Source organism: Rana temporaria, chromosome 3 (assembly GCF_905171775.1).
Source record: "Rana temporaria chromosome 3, aRanTem1.1, whole genome shotgun sequence".
Taxonomy (NCBI): domain Eukaryota; kingdom Metazoa; phylum Chordata; class Amphibia; order Anura; family Ranidae; genus Rana; species Rana temporaria.
Window position 1 is genome coordinate 65,992,786 of NC_053491.1, and position 17,551 is coordinate 66,010,336.

General features: G+C 42.0%; 1 protein-coding gene across 1 annotated transcript in view; it reads right to left on the minus strand.

Moving 5' to 3' along the window:
- Nucleotides 1–3,716: 3,716 nt before the first annotated feature.
- Nucleotides 3,717–17,551, minus strand: part of GNB5 (G protein subunit beta 5) — a 92,470-nt gene continuing 78,635 nt past the window's right edge. The window contains exons 10-12 of the mRNA XM_040342691.1: nucleotides 15,406–15,502; nucleotides 7,580–7,746; nucleotides 3,717–5,305 (exon numbers count right to left, since the gene is read on the minus strand). Of these exons, the coding sequence (XP_040198625.1) occupies nucleotides 5,294–5,305; nucleotides 7,580–7,746; nucleotides 15,406–15,502 (276 nt within the window). The 3' untranslated portion in view covers nucleotides 3,717–5,293. The remainder of the gene's footprint in view (nucleotides 5,306–7,579; nucleotides 7,747–15,405; nucleotides 15,503–17,551) is intronic.

Here is a 17,551-nt window from a genome sequence, read left to right on the forward strand (position 1 = left end):
AATGTCACAGTTACGATAAAAATTGCAGATCGCCACCATTACTCGTAAAAAAAAAAATAGTAATCAAAAAACCTATAACTTTTGCGCAAACCAATCAATAAACGCTTATTGCGATTTTGTTTACCATAAATATGTAGAAGAATACGTATAATGGCAGTGATCAGCGACTTATCTGACACTAACTGACACTTTGTGGGAACTAACTAACTAACTAACTGCCACTGACATCACCAGTGACATTATTGCAATGATCAGTGCTAATAATATGCACTGCCACTGTACTGACGACACTGGGCAGAAAGGGGTTAACATCTTAAGGGGTTAAATATGTACCTAACAAGTCTTTATGTGTACTGTGTGCTGCTTTTACTGGGGATTTATGTTGTCATTCCCTGCTCAGCAGGTTATGAAAAAACAACTAGATCCCCTGTCACTGAATACAGCTCTATGATGTTTACACTCTTACAGCTGTGTTCCGTGGAGCTCAGAGCCGATAATCGGGTGCCAGCAGTCAATCAGTTGCCAGGACCCGGTGATCGGCATGTGCTGTGATGAATCACAGCCAGGCAGGTGGGCGTGTGCGCGTGCCCCTACCTGGAAATTCAGAATCACGTATATGTACGTGATCCTGCGCAACCGGCCTATACTGTTGCACTAAATGTACAGTGCGTGGTCGGCAAATGGTTAAAGCTTTTTTTGCCATATTTTCAGTTATTCTGCAAATAATACACTTCCTGTGGGAAGGTCACGCCTCCACTGTATCTCTGGAGGGAGCCATGGTTGTCACACTAGGCTGCTCTCCTGATATGAACAATGAACACGTTTGTATCTCTTCATATCCAATACATAGAGGGCAGGGTAATTGGTAGTTTACAGATGATAAAGGCAGGGTCATCTTTAATAATGATTGGACCCTGGGCAAACATACTCTTGGGCCCTCCTGAATACACCTTTTTAACTATTTGGGGGCAGGGCTCAAGGGGCAGCTGTTTTGGGCCCCACACCAATGACTGGGCCCGGGGCAGCAGCTATGACTAAGCACTAGTATTAGTGCGAAACGCGTCAGAGGTTGGGTTTTATTTTATTTCACTTTGCTGTGACTTGTAGTGCTGTCCTTTTTTCAATAAAGGCTACAATTTGTTCAGTGTGCAGCTGTCCAGAGACAGTCTTTGTTCCTGCTCAGCAGCCCCTTTTGGTAAAGATGGCCCTGGATAAAGGAAGGCATATATTATTCTGTGCAGCTCACAGGAAGTGGCAAGGATGCTGCATTTCTGGCAAGATCAACAGGTATTTTCTGTATTTGCTGAAAATGTTTCTTAGCCTGGAAAGAAAACGAATGCAGCCACCACACTGAAGGCCCATAAGCTGCAATATATTACATTTTTGTTCTTGAGCTCAGTTATTCTTTAATGGCACAAGCATTAGGCTTTTCAGGTACAATGCATGCCAAGTGGTCAAGCTCATACACACGAATACTCTTAGGCCCCGTACACACGTGCCAAACACATCGAGTTCCTCGTCGAGTTCTGTGTTGAAGCCGCCGAGGATCTCGGCGGGCCAACTTTCCTCATTGAACAACGAGGAAATAGAGAACATGTTCTCTATTTGGCCCGACGAGTTCCTCGTCGGCTTCCTCGGTGAAAAGTGTACACACGACCGAGTTTCTCGGCAGAATCCAGCTCCGATCGAGTTTCTGGCTGAATTCTGCCGAGAAACTCGGTCGTGTGTACGGGGCCTCATTCTTCCACTGTGAATATGCAGTGACCTGTTAACCCAGCATTCGTCTCTGCAGGTTCTAGAAGAACTCTATTGGATTAGAAGAATATTGTCTGAACATTCTGTGATTAGAGGTAAATAATGGGCATCTAATGTCAGGGAAGGAATTTTCTAGAAACTAAAGTTACAGTTAACAGTTGAAATTGACCCATGCAACACTACGTGCCATACAGCTAAAAATGTACGATTACCTGTTTTTATAAAGATACGTGAGAACTGATAGGAACAGCGTATTTTATATGCTAGCTAAATATTGCTACATTAATAAATAATGCCAGTTGCCTTAGGCCACAATTACAAAGTAGAGTTAGACCAGGTACAAGTGTGTAGATAATGTTTGACTGATTAAAATTGGTTGGAAGCCCTTACATATACCCAGTGAAGTGCCTGGTCTCAGGTGATACACCTGCATAAGTTGTACCTGTTTATTCTGATGCCCTCTCTCCTCTACATCCTTCTAAGACACAGATCAAAGTAGTTTTCTTAACTCTAGAAGGTAGGGGGAGGGGATCTGATGTCACACACTGCACAACACAGAGCACAAAGCTGAGTGTAATCTGAGACCAGAGTGGAGGGAATGGCCACACACCCCCGTACACAGTTTTTTTGGGAAAACAAAGCTGAGGCTGCAAATCACCTTCTTTGTGCTGGAGGGGGCGTGGCCGTTCAAAACATTTTGTGGTGGTGGGATAACATGTCAGAAGTGACTCATGCAGTAAGCAGATAAAAGAGACAAAAATCACACTTGGTGCTTTGGATTGTGGCAAGTACACACTAAAGAAGGATATGCTCTGTTCATTTTTCATTTCAGAGGTTTTCACTTATATTGACAGAATTGCAGCATTTGAGACACTTACAATTTCTAATTAAGCAGCGATGCTCTATCTGGTTTAATGGGTGTCAGTGAACCTGTAGTAGAGTTTGTTAAGTGCATAATATAAATTGAAAACATTTAACCAATTCTAATCTAAAGTTATAAATGTATTTCCAAAGGCAAATGAAACTTATTCCTAAGCGTATAAAACTGCCTTTAAATTTGATCCTTGATATTGCCCAAGAGATTTCCTGGACTGCTAATATCAGAGTAATGTTATTCCTCCATCACCTGTAATATTACTCTCTGTCCGACTGCCAGGAAACAAAGTGATTCTCCGCTGACATCTGCTGAGAGATCACACTTTCCTCTGAAAACCTTTCCAGCTCTCATACCCAGAAATGTTACCATTAGAAGAACTAAGAAAGGTATGCAACAGTGAACTGCGCAGATCCTGGTAGAGATAAATGGGGTTTATTTAAGGCAAACAGGCTTTTCACTTTGCAAGGGAATTTATCCCAGATCTAAGTGTATGCAGTGAAATTTCACTTTGCAATGAATACCCAATCATGTGCCAGGAAAATAAAAAAAACACATTCTTACCAGCATGTGATTGGATGATGGAAATCAGCAGAGCTTCTTCTCATTGTCAAAGCTCTGGGAATAATTCCCTTGCAAAGTGCAACTAAGGCTGCTTTCACATGGGGCAGTGGAGCCGCGGTGACGGTATAGCCGCGCTATTTGTAGCGCCGCTATACCGTCGTATTTACCGCGATATTCGGGCGCTAGCGGTGCGGTATTAACCCCCGCTAGCGGCCGAAAAAGGGTTAATACCGCCCGCAATGCGCCTCTGCAGAGGCGCATTGCGGGCGGTATTACCGCGGTTTCCCATTGATTTCAATGGGAAGTCGCGGTAGAGGAGCGGTAAACACCCCGCTCCTATACCGCTCCAAAGATGCGGCTAGCAGGACTTTTGGAGCGGTCCTGCTAACGCACCGCTTCAGTGTGAAAGCCTTCGGGCTTTCACATTGAAGCCTGCAGGGCATGATTTTTTCATGCGGTATAGCAGCGCTATTTTTAGCGCTGTACCGCATGAAAAACCCCTCAATGTGAAAGGGGCCTAAGTGAAAATCTGTTTGCCTTTAGTAAATCAACAAACTCTGCAGCTGTGCGAAAACTACATTTTGTTCAGCTTTCTCTCTCTCTTTGCTTCCATATTACTAAATATATTCAGACTTCAATGGCAAGTTTGAGTCTAATGGAGGATGGTAAGACTCTATGGCCAATAGATGAATCAGTTTTTTTTTTGATCAACCAGTGGACTAATCTACACAGATTCCCCCATTCAAAAAGTGGGGACTCCTCTGCTGTCAGAATAAACTGATCAGCACTGAAGCCGATTGGCTGCAGCAGCTGATCGAATGAAAATTTTCCGTTTCATTCTAACAATCAAATTCTATCAAGCAGCAGTGGCCATTGATGAATCACAATTCATCTGATCTTTACTGAACTAGCTGAACTTCAATTTATCTATGGCCAGCTTAGCCTTGGTTCATGGCAGTGCGGCACGTTTGCGCACACACGTCACGGGTACAGCAGCTTATTTATTTTAAATGAGAAATGCGGGGAAAGAAGTCACTGATCCGTTTTTTTCAAATCATGCAGCACCCAATCACATGGTTGGCACTATACAGTGTAAAACCATGCTAAGGATGCGGATGTGTGATAGTACCATTAAGAATAATGGCACCAGACGGGCACCACTTTGTCTACTAGTGCCTGACAAGCGGATCCTGTCTGTTTTGCACCAGCCTATTCACATGCTGATCTAAATTGACACAGATTTGGGGGGCACTTGAGCGTTACTATCTTTTATTGTTTTGGGCATCTCAGTGTGGGTCGAAAATACACAGGATTATGCCCACGTTCCCAACTTACATTAGTGTGAAGCTATTCTTAAGAAACATCTAAGTACTGACATTTTATACTCCAAGTTTTCTGCATGTAAGAGATGGCAAGGAGCCTGCAAAGGGTATGTTTGGGAAATAGTATTGTGCATTATAAACAGGGGTTCCCAGATCTCCAGATGACTTGTTGAACCACAGCAATGCCTGAAAACTGAACAGGTAGGCAGAGTTCTCGGTATGCATCTCAAGGTTAAATTTTCAGTTTTGGTTATAGTGTAGTGTACTCTTAAGGTAAGTTACAACAGTTAGCACTAAAGCTAGTACAGGTTCACTGGTCTAGTAAAGCTTTAGCAAATTCCCTTTTTTTCACTTGTAAACAAGGGATGATTGCCATCAATATTGAGTGCAGATACATTGACGATGTCTTCAGTAATCATTTTGTAGAACAGAATGGTGATCTTTGCATGTATGAAATTTAAAAAAAAATGTAAAGCCTTACCAGATCTCGCTAATGGAAATGCAACTAGCACTTATGTACACTGACCCTCCTGACAGAGAAGCCTACTATAATAGAAAGTGATGAGTGTTGGGTGGACTCTCCAGGTTTGACCACCAATATATAAATAAGGATTTCTTCATTTAGCTCTATTTTTGTGGCATCCATCCTGTTTTCTACATAGTTCTGCAACAACCAGCATCTAATCTTAAATTTCAACTCTTATCGTATAACACAAGGTAAAACCTGTGATATAATTGCCAAGCTGCGGGACCGCAGATATTTCTTCACATTTGTGCATTATGCCCAGATCTGTAGAAATAAGAAATACATTAGGTGAAATCATTATTTATATTGGTTTTCTTACATAAAAATACAATACCAGCCCATGACATTGGATTTTCTATTTTGAACATCAGACTAAACTAGAGTTTAAAGAAGTGGTTTCCATACTGTGTCCTGCGGGCCAAATGCAGCCATTTTCTTGCTTTTATCCAGCCCTTGCTGGATTATTCTTCACGCTAATATGAGGCACTATTCCTTCCACTGACATCAACAATGGGTCACTATTCCTACCACTGACACCCACATTGGGGAAAAATGTCTCCCATTACTACCAACACCGGTGTAAAATTCCTCCCACTGACACCAGCAATGGGGCACTATTCCTCCCACTGACACCATGTCAGGAACGCTTAGTGCTCCTGCTCCATCACAGCTGCTGGTCTCATTCCAGCATCCTGGTGTTGGCTGTTTTGGCTGTGATACATTCTCTCTGTCATATATTTTTGCATAATCTCTAGGTGGAGACTAAACCTGATTAAAGCCAGCCAAGCCTGCAGTCTCATCTTTGTGATAAAGTGTTTAACACATGCTTCAAGCTTCCTGTTTGTCTGCCCTGTTTCTGTGGCTGCTGGATTCCCCTCAGATTGGATATCGGATACACTTGGAACTCTGCCTGACATTTGACTACGGATTTAACCCCAACTAATCTGAACCTTGCCTGCCTTGGACCTGTCGTTGAACCACTTTGCCTGTCTTCCAACCACAAGTACCCGTTTGCTGTGCTCAGTTCACACCTGCCCTGGTGTGATAGCATTGTGTACAAGTCCTGGGGGCAACCGAATACCAGTAGGCTTGCTTTCCTTATGGAAAGGGGGCTGCTATAGGTAAAGAACACAGAAGCTAACTATAGTGCTACCTGCATTAGGGGTAAGTGTGACAAACCAATGGCGAGGGACCATTCCCTCCATTCTTCAATTGATACCAATGATGGGGCACTATTCCTCCCATTAATACCAAGGAAGGGGCACTATTCCTCCTCCTAATAGTCACAGGCATTATGTAATTGTTTTACTCCCACGCCATCAAACCTGAGGCACTGTTTACTTCCACTGATGCTGTGGCATTTTCTACTCCCACTAGCCACAGTCTGGCCCCCCAAAGTCTAAAGGACAGTAAACTGGCTTTTTCTTTGAAAAGTTTGGAGACCCCTGGTTTAAAGCAAACCTAGACTCCCATCAAACAGCATCAGACAAGTCTAATACTGCTTTTAGGCCCAGGCCCACGTTTTATTCAATGTGCATGGCACCTTTTTATTTGTATTTCTATACTCAGTTCCCTGATCAATATAGTATAGTAATCAGAGGAGTGGGTACAGTATACCCATCAAATGCTTGATAGGCTCCTGTGTGAATAGAGCAGCTGTTCTCAAGCAGGGATATGTGGAACCCTAAGTTCCTCCAAATATTGCTGGGGGTTCCTTGAGCTGTGACTATTTGACCTTTTATTTGATGGTGCCTAAATATACTCAGGGCCAATATCACTTGAAAGAGCCAGCAGAATGACCCCAGTAATCTTTTTAGATGTCAAGAAGTGTGGCATTCTAAACCGTTCCTGTAAAGGGGGCATTCTTCCCATTGACAACATATGTATGGTATGTTTTTTCTAATGATCACAGATAGACTGGTTCTATTGGGGATTCTACTAGATCTGAAAATAATTTTCGAGGGTTCCCCTGGGGTAAAAATGTCGAGAGAGGCTGGACTAAAGGAAAGGAGAGTATCTAAGCACTGCCACATGGATGGTAGTGTCCTGCTTCTTCCTATCAGTCACATTAAAGTGTGCTACATTATCAATGTTAGACAGCCAAACTTTAGATTTTAAATATGGGTCCATGATTCATCTGATCAACTCAAGACTATTTCCTGATGCCTAGCATAATCTACAACTAAAGATGGCCATACACATATAGATTTTTTCTCTTCAGTCTGAAGTCTAACAGATTCCTCCATCCACACTACACAGTGCCGATGTACTAATCTCTGTTGTAGTGACTGTATTTTGACAACTGGCCCCACCAGTCATCAAAACACCTAAGCAGTATCTAAATGAATGGACAGCCGCTGTTCGGCTGTCAGTTTTCTACCTGGTTCCTTCGATTTTTCAACCAAGGGATGTCAGACAGGAGGCAACTGACAGGGCTACCACTGAGCACATTTCAACCGGTTCATCAGGAACCAGCTAAACATCACATCATATGGTCAGGTTTAGTTATTCGTAAGACTTACAGGACATACAACTCACCCTTAGAGTGTGATCCCATGACCCCGAGCTGAATGCAGTCCCATCAGGAGACACACGGAGAGTGCTGACTCTGTTCTCATGACCAAACAAGATGGACACCCTACTGCCTTTCAGAACATCCCAAACATTGATTGTGTAGTCGTTGTATCCAGCAAACAGCAAGCGACCTTAGAAATAAAATGTGAAAAATTTAGCAACAATCGCATATGCTTTATTTTTCCTTTTTACCTGGCTAAAAGTAAAATATTATACATTCATATTTTACATGCTGACAATTTAGAATTAATACCATCTGCACCTGTATAGCTGTGAGATCAGACTACACACAATGACAAAGGACCTGCAGAGGAGGGATGCACCCCCTAAACTAGCAGGGACCCAGCTACAAACACTTGAACTGCTTCTGTGCCACCCACATCCATCACTTTTTGGAATGGGATGGACATTAAACCCTAAACCAAAAATGTAATAATTGCAATTTACTAATCCTTAGATTCAGCCTCTTTAAGTTTTTTCCCTGGTGATCTGACCAGTAACACACCTCCTGTATTGGAGTCAGGGCTGGGACAAGGGGTGAGCAGGGGCACCTGCCCTGGGCACAATAGTTTATTGCAGGGATGGGGTGCCCTGTGCCAGTTGCTTCTGTTACAAGGCTGACAGGAGTAGTGACAGCTACAGTACATCATTGCTAACCTTGACCCTCAGGCCCCGTACACACGACCGAGTTTCTCGGCAGAATTCAGCCAGAAACTCGATCGGAGCCGTATTGTGCCGAGAAACCCGGTCGTCTGTACACTTTCGGCCGAGGAAACCGACGAGGATCTCGTCGGGCCAAATAGAGAACATGTTCTCTATTTCCTCGTTAGTCAATGAGGAAACTTGGCTCGCCGAGATCCTCGGCGGCATCACAAGGAACTCGACGAGCAAAACGATGTGTTTTGCCCGTCGAGTTTCTCGGACGTGTGTACGGGGCCTAAGGGGAGGGGGGCTCAGTTTGGCATCTTTGCCCTGGGTGCTGTGTGACCTTGTCCTAGCACCGTTTAGCGTACCGCCACTCTGGATGAAGGAGGAACAGGTTTAATACCACTTAAAAGATTTAGAAACTTGGCTTATTGCATAGTTTCTCATGGTAATAAGAGGAGGCTTAGCCTGTCCTAAGCCTTTCTATTTGAACTGACTGACTTTGACATTGTTCAGAAATGCTTACAGACTGCCATGAATTTTTGTTTCCTGAGAAACATCTAAAAGGTAAGAAATCTTTTTAAACTGTGTAAATGGCAACATATAACAAACATATAGTGGGGTTTTCTTAACCTCCCTGGCGGTATGATTCTTTCAGAAAAAAGGTGCTGAAAGCGGTACCATTATTTGCAAGGAAATTTGGCGTTTTATACTGTAGGCCTGTAATTTTTAGGAATAACTCACTTAAATCTGACCAAACCAGAGTCTAGTAGGCATCCCGGGTATGACATTTTTTAAAAACAAAATTATAAATTATAATATAATAAATAATTATAAATAATTATAACAATTAATACTATAATTATAATAAAAATTATTCAATAATGTAATCAACTCAAAATCAAATTTTCTCAGTTGCAGAATTGTCGCTGTCATTACTTTTATTTTTCTATGACAAATTTCCCCACAAATCGCTATCGCACAATTCTGCAAGTGATTATAATGTATTATCGCTGTTTTCTAGCGGCTCTAAAATCATTTTTGACATAAAGGGACACTTTTGGTTGCTATGGACAATCTACAGTTTGCAGGCAGAAAGAACCGTTTTTATTATATAAAAGTACATGTAGGGCACTGGGCAGACCACTAGGGACAAGGGGGGTGTGTATTTTTTACATACAGTACTGTAATCTATAAGATCACAGTATACTGTATGTAATGTGTTTGTTTACGTTTTTGAATTTGGAAGCCGTTCTCCGCTCCCGTGCGTCGTAACGTCGCAGGGAACGGAGATCGGCGGCACAGGAGGACACTGTGTGAATCGAGCGAGGTCCCGCTCGCTCACACAGCGCGGTGGCATCGCTGGATCCAGGGACAAGGTAAGTAACTTTGTCTGCTGCTGCAGCGAGGCGAGCCCGAGTCTGACTCGGGGGCACCGCTTTTGGTATGAAAATCTCACCCCGAGTCAGACTCGGGAATACCGCCAGGAGGGTTAAAGCAGCATTATACTCACCTTGGATCCAGCGATGCGGCGTCCCACAGCTCCCCGCTCCCACATCGCCGGCTGCTCAGTCCCAAATGCCAGCCAAGTGGGAGTGACGTCATTCCTGTGCAGTCACAGGAGTGCAGTCAGCTTCATCAGACGAGACAAAGCATGTCTCTTCTGCATTAAAAATCCCTCCTTTTCGCCCATTTTCTTTTTAGCTAAAATTCCAGATCAAATATGACTACAAAAGTGGAAATGAACTATAAGGGGTTCAGTTATTAAAAATAAATGTCACAAATAATCACTGTAGTAGTATTTATTTCCTACTAGTCAAGCATTTACACAGCCTCCATGAATAGTCGCCATAATTTGCCTTAAACAGTTATTTCCTATGAGCGTCAGCTCCATCTAATACCCATATTGCAATGTTTTCCTGATTGAAGTATTTCAGGAAAATACCACCGTATGGCCACTAGGTGGAGGGGAAGATCAAAGGAAGAAACCGTCTAAGGCAAACTTCAGTGATTGTTAATGGAGGCTGTGCAAATGCTTAACTGAAGCACATGTTCATTGACTTTGGACTGCATGATACATGGTTATGGAAAAACTTACCATTTCCTTTTCCTTAAAAATTTCTTGATTGAAATCAGGAAGGTGTACTGGCTCAGACAGACTTCAGTGGATGATGATGCAGTACTGGCACACATCACTTATACTCAAACTCAGGGGTTGACTTACTAAAGTCAAATAGACTGTGAACTTTGCAAAGTATAGTTGCACTCTGCAAGTGCAGTTGCTCCAGAGCTTAGTAAATAAGGTAAATCTTCACTTTGCAAAGACTACATACAAGGAAAAAAAACAGCATTTTACTTGCACATGATTGGATGGTGGAAGTCAGTAGAGCTTCTGCTCATTTACTAAGCTCTGGAGCAACTGCATTTGCACAAAGTGCGCAGTCTATTTGACTTTAGTAAATCAACCCCATCATTGTGAAGGAGTTTAGCTGCGTTTTCTATACAAATCATTGGATCCTCAGCTGCCTGTTCCCTCTTTTGATGAAACTGTTGACAGATGATTTCATGACTGGAACAGAATGCTGACTGCATGCAATTGCTAAAGATAGTTTTCTGAGCAATGAGCTCACAGCACAAAGCCAAGCGAGAACCTCCAAATACCACGTAGCAGCACAGCTGACCTCACAGAATCGGGTTCACTGCCGTTGTCAGCTTCCAGCAAAATCCCCATAAACCTTATTTAGTTCCACGTAACAAAGAAAACCAGCATACATTTCATTATTTGATTGCAATGATCATATTTGTTAATCGCTAGACTGCAGCATATAGGTGTAAATCAGCCACATTGGAAAAATCATTTCACAATTTTTTCCACCTGTAACCCCTTAAGGACCGCCGCACGACTAAATACACCGGCAGAATGGAACAGCTGGGCATATGGATGTACTGGCACGTCCCCTTTAAGAAGCCCAGCCGTGGGTCACGCGCGCCGCCGCCAGCGCGCTCACGACTTGGTCCTGAGTTCCGTGACCGCGCCCGCAGGACCTGCGGACCGGATCACCGACAGTGTCCCACAATCGGGTTACAAAGCTGAAGAACGGGGAAAGGTAAGTGTAAACAAACCTCTCGCTGTGCTTCCTAGTGAGCCTGTCACTGATCGTCTGTTCCCTATGTTAGGGAACGACGATCAGTGACGTCACACTCACAGTTTCCCACTGTTTGCTGTAAAAATTACAATGGTCCCAAAATAGTGTCAAAAGTGTCCGATGTGTCCGCCATAAAGTCGCAGTCACATTAAAAGTCGCTGATCGCCGCCATTACTAGCAAAAAAAACATATTAATAAAAATGCCACAATACTATCCACTATTTTGTAGACGCTATAACTTAACTTCGAAAACCAATCAATAAACGCTTATTGCGATTTTTTTACCAAAAATATGTAGAAGAATACGTACCGGCCTAAACTGAGGAAAAAAATAATTTATATATATATTTTTGGGGGATATTTATTATAGCAAAAAGTTAAACATATTGAATTTTTTTCAAAATTATCACAAATAAATAAAAACGTAGAGGTGATCAATTACCACCAAAAGAAAGCTCTATTTGTGGGAAAAAGGACGTTAATTTTGTTTGGAAGCCACGTCGCACGACCGCACAATTGTCAGTTAAAGTGCCGCAGTGCCGAATCGCAAAAAGGGGCCTGGTCCTTAAGCTGCATAATGGTCCGGGGCTTAAGTGGCCTACAAACTGTACAACTCAGTTGAAAAACAAACTGCAATCTTTTAGGTGGAGGTAAATAAAAATAAAATAATATGGTTGTATAAGTGTGCATACCCTTATACTAATACTTTGTTGAGGCACCTTGTGATTTTATTACAACACTCAGTGTTTTTGGGTTTGAGTCTATCAGCATGGCACATGTTAACTTGGCAATATTTTACCACTTTTCTTTGCAAAAACACTCCAAATCTGTCAGACTGCGAGGACATCTCCTGCGCACAGCCCTCTTCAGATCACCCCCCAGATTTTCAATCGGATTCAAGTCTGGGCTCCGTCTGGGCCATTCCAAATCTTTAATGTTCTTTTGGTGAAGCCATTCCTTTGTTGATTTGGATGTTCCCTTTGGGTCGTTGTCATGCTGAAAGATGAAGTTCCTCTTCATGTTCAGCTTTCTAGCAGAAGCCTGAAGTTTTTGTGCCAATATTGACTGGTATTTGGAACTGTTCATAATTCCCTCTACCTTGACTAAGGCCCCTGTTCCAGCTGAAGAAAAACAGCCCCAGAGCATGATGCTGCCACCACCATGCTTCACAGTGGGGATGGTGTTCTTGTGCAGTGCTGTTTTTGCACCAAACATCATTTTTGGAATTATGGCCAAAAAGTTCATCCTTGGTTTCATCAGACCAGAACACATTTTCCCACATGCTTTTGGGAGACATTAGATGTGTTTTTGCAAAATTTAGCCGGGCTTGGACGTTTTTCTTGGTAAAAAAAGGCTTCCATCTTGCCACTCTACCCCATAGCCCAGACATATGAAGAATACCGGGAGATTGTTGTCACATGTATCACACAGCTAGTACTTGTCAGATATTCCTGCAGCTCCTTTAATGTTGTTTTTCAATTGAGTTGTAGTTATAGGTCACATTAAAGGTGGAACAAGTTTTGAAATGATTTATCTATTGTCTCATTTTTTTAGATCACAGAAACCTGACATTTTAACACGGGTGTGTAGACTTTTTATATCCACTGTATGTGATTTTTTACATTTCGGACTTTGTGCAGCTATACACAAGAGTCATCCCATTATTGACTAAGGGACTCATTCACACCTATGAAATTCGTGACTTAGAAAAAGGTTCAAGTGCTTCTTGGTAAATTTTTGGCCTCATGGACTTTAATAGGAGCGCATGATATTGCATTAAAGTGATCTGAAAGGTAAAAATTATAATTTTTTTAAAATAAAAAAACTTTATATTTACTGTGGTTTTGCACAGAACAGCCCCAATCCTCCTCTTTTTGGGTCCACTACTAGCGCTCCTGGCTCCTCCCCCCAATCTGAATGCTCTGGGGGCACTCATGCTTGCTTGCTTCCGAGCTGGCTCTGTCCATTGACACACAAAGCGCAGCTTAGTCCCGCATCCCACTCCCTCCTCACTGGCAGTGATTGACAGCAGCAGAAGCCAATGTCTCCTGCTGCTGCCTCTCTGTCCAGTGAGGAGAGAGTGAGGCGCTAATCATGTGCACATTGCTAGATCGAGATTGGGCTCAGATAAGTATAAGGGGAAGGCTGAATGCATTAACCACTTAAGGACCGCCTCCTGCACATGTACGTTGGCAGAATGGCACGGCTGGGCACAAGCACGTACAGGTACGTCCTCTTTAAGTGCCCAGCCGTGGGTCCGGTCCGAAGCTCCATGACCGCGGGACCCGTGAACCCGATTGCCGCTGGAGTCCCGCGATCGGTCCCCGAAGCTGAAGAACGGGGAGAGCTATGTGTAAACACAGCTTCCCCGTTCTTCACTGTGGCGCTGTCATTAATCGTGTGTTCCCTTATATAGGGAATCACAATCAATGACGTCACACCTACAGCCACACCCCCCTACAGTTAGAAACACAGATGAGGTCATACATAATGCCTTCAGCGCCCCCTTGTGGTTAACTCCCAAACTGCAATTTTCATTTTTTACAGTAAACGATGCATTTTAAATGTGTCAAAATTGTCCGAAGTGTCCACCATAATGTCGCAGTCACGAAAAAAACGCTGATCGCCGCCATTAGTAGTAAAAAAAAAAAAAAAAAAAAAAAATGCAATAAAACTATCCCTATTTTGTAAACGCTATAAATTTTGCGCAAACCAACCGATAAACACTTATTGCGATTTTTTTTACCAAAAATAGGTAGAAGAATACGTATCGGCCTAAACTGAGGGAATTTTTTTTTTTATATATTTTTGGGGGATATTTATTATAGCAAAAGGTAAAAAATATTGAATTTTTTTCAAAATTGTCGCTCTATTTTTGTTTATAGCACAAAAAATAAAAACCGCAGAGGTGATCAAATACCATCAAAAGAAAGCTCTATTTGTGGGAAAAAAAGGACGCCAATTTTGTTTGGGAGCAACGTCGCACGACCGCGCAATTGTCAGTTAAAGCGACGCAGTGCCGAATCGCAAAAACTGGCCGGGTCCTTTAGCTGCCTAAAGGTCCGGGACTTAAGTGGTTAATCCACGTACCATTAGAACCACTTTAATAAAGCATGAAAAATGCATCAAAATATATGAAAAATGCATACAAATGCATGTATATTCACTTGTGAACCTAGCCTAAGTATAAATCCTTTACCCTAAGTGCCCTTATGTTGTAAACTAATACTAATACTCCCCTAACTGGATATTATACTATGTCGCAGGAATGTTTAGAACTGCAGGCATAAAATAAAAATAAAATATTATCTTCATAAGATAAAGGTATATGGAAAGGTACAATAATTTGTATTTGCATGAAATGTACTTTTAAGAGACCCAAGAAACGCATAAACATATTATAGGATTAAAAGGGGATTTACCCCACAAAATGTATTCATACAAAAAAAATCATAAAATCCTGAAATCAAACAAACATACACATGTAAAATTGCTAAAAACTAACTGCCATCCAGCCAATTCTGACATTTCTCACCTAAAGGTAAAAATCTTGTTTTTTTGCTAGTTTTCTAGCAAATATACTGGCGTTTATCTAACACATTTTTGGAAAAAAAAATTAATTGTGTAAACTGTGTAAATGAGGGCAGAATTTATATTGTTACTGGGCTATTTTCCTTTCAGGGTGAAAGCTACTTATTCATACAGAGTAGAGTAAATCAGGAAAACAATGCGCTATGGCCACTAGAAGAAGTTCTTTTTTCATAGGAAATAAATACTTACCTATGATCATCAGAGCCAGTGACCATAATGTGATATTTTCATGAACCACCTTTTTATTTTAATAAGAATAAAGAATATTTGACTTGAAGAAATGATCTTATTACATAAAATGTTGTCCCCATTTGCACAGAACAAATATAAATGTACTTTTATAAGATAATTAGCTCTGCCAATGTTTTTTTACCCCTATGTATTCAAATATTGAAATGACATTCTCACCACTCAAGGAGAAATCCACACTCGATGCTCCAAATATGATGCTTTCCTTAGAATAGATTGCGACTTCTCTATCTGCCCGAAGATCATACATACGGCACTGCAATCAGAATACATAAAAAAAAGATTTACTGTGAAATACAAAAACCGCATTATAAATATTCTGACTTTTCCATAGTAATGACTCATTTCTTGAAGTGTAAGTGAATGTTGACACAATTTGGCACCTCCCATCCGCCATGTTGTCCCATAGCTCCCAACTGTCACTGATTTCGAGAGACTGTCCCTGATTTGGAGCAATGTCCCCCTGTCTCTCATTCCTCCTTATTTGTCCCTCAGTTTGGTCTGATCTATATAGTTGCATATAAAATACACCTTTTATCTTTCAAAAAGTGTTTCCCAGTGCTAAATCTTTCATCCAAATTGCTGCATTTGTAAATTGTAAAAGCCAATGTAAAGGAATAGTAGTAGTAAAAAAAAAGCCCTTGTAGATTTAATTAACCTTTTTTTGGTTAGTTCTCCTTTAGCGGGGGGGGGGGGGGGGGGTTTCAAGGTATGTTGTCCTGGTCACAGATTCCAATCATTCTTAAAGGGTTTGTAAAGGTAAATGTTTTTTCACCTTAATGCATCCTATGCATTAAGGTAAAAAAACATCCGATGGTACCGCCCCCCCCCCCCGAACCCCCGTTTTACTTACCTTACCGCCCCAACGTCCCACGTGCATCCACGTGATCCTCTTTGGTTCCCAGCCTGGGCTATGCCCGCCGCTGTATCACGGGAGCGCGCTCGCAAAAGCTTTCCACCATGCAAGCTCGCTCGCATGAAGGTGGAAAGCTTTTGCAAGGAGGAGCCGTGACAGCCGAGGGAACCCAGAAGACAGGGTTAGGGGACACACTAGCTGCACAGTGGAGGTAAGTATAACATGTTTGTTATTTAAAAAAAATGTTTTAGCCTGCCTACCCCCTGTCCTTCTATTCTCTATCTACTCCATTACAGAGACCCAACTGTGGACTGCACACACTCTCTACACTCGGTCACTCAATTCACTACAAATAAAGCCATGTCTATGATCCTATTGTAAAAAAAGTGAAGGTGGGTGACACAGATATGAGACTTTCAGTTACTTTGTTAACCCCCCTGGTGGTATTCCTGAGTCTGACTCGGGGTGAGATTTTTGGGCTACGATCGGTAACCCCGAGTCAGACTCGGGCTCGCCTCGCTGAATCCACAGGCTTGGTTTACTTACCTTGTTCCTGGATCCAGCGATGCCACCGCGCTGTGTGAGCGAGCGGGACCTCGCTTGATTCACACAGTGTCTCTGTGTGCCGCCGATCTCCGTTCCTTGCGACGTTACGACGCACGGGAGCGGAGAACGGTGCCAAATTCAAAATGGTAAACAAACACAATACATACAGTATACTGTAATCTTATAGATTACAGTACTGTATGTAAAAAATACACCCCCCCTTGTCCCTAGTGGTCTGCCCAGTGTCATGCATGTACTTTTATATAATAAAAACGGTTCTTTCTGCCTGCAAACTGTAGATTGTCCATAGCAAACAAAAGTGTCCCTTTATGTCAAAAATGGTTTCAGAGCATCTAGAAAACAGCGATAATAAATTATAATCACTTGCAGAATTGTGCGATAGCGATTTGTGGGGAAATTCGTCATAAAAAATAAAAGTAATGACAGCGACAATTCTGCAACTGAGCACATTTTTGTGATTTTGAGTTGATTACATTATTGAACATTTTTTATTATAATTATATTATTATTTGTTATAATTATTTATAATTTATAATTTTGTTTTTAAAAAAATTTCATACCCGGGATGCCTACTAGACTCTTGTTTGGTCAGATTTAAGTGAGTTATTCCTAAGAATTACAGGCCTACAGTATCTTTCAGCACCTTTTTTCTGAAATAATCATACCGCCAGGGAGGTTAAAAAATGTATATCTAGTGAAAAACGACTGAAAGCGAAAAATCTGCTTTACAAGAACTGACCCCTAGGCCTCTTTCACACAGGGTGGATTTCAATCAGCAGGGGATATCTCCACTCATCCCCTGCTAATTGGAGCAGAGTGGACAGAGGACATATCCGTGTTCCCTCATTTTTGCTGTCCAATTACAACCGACTGCCCTCCAAT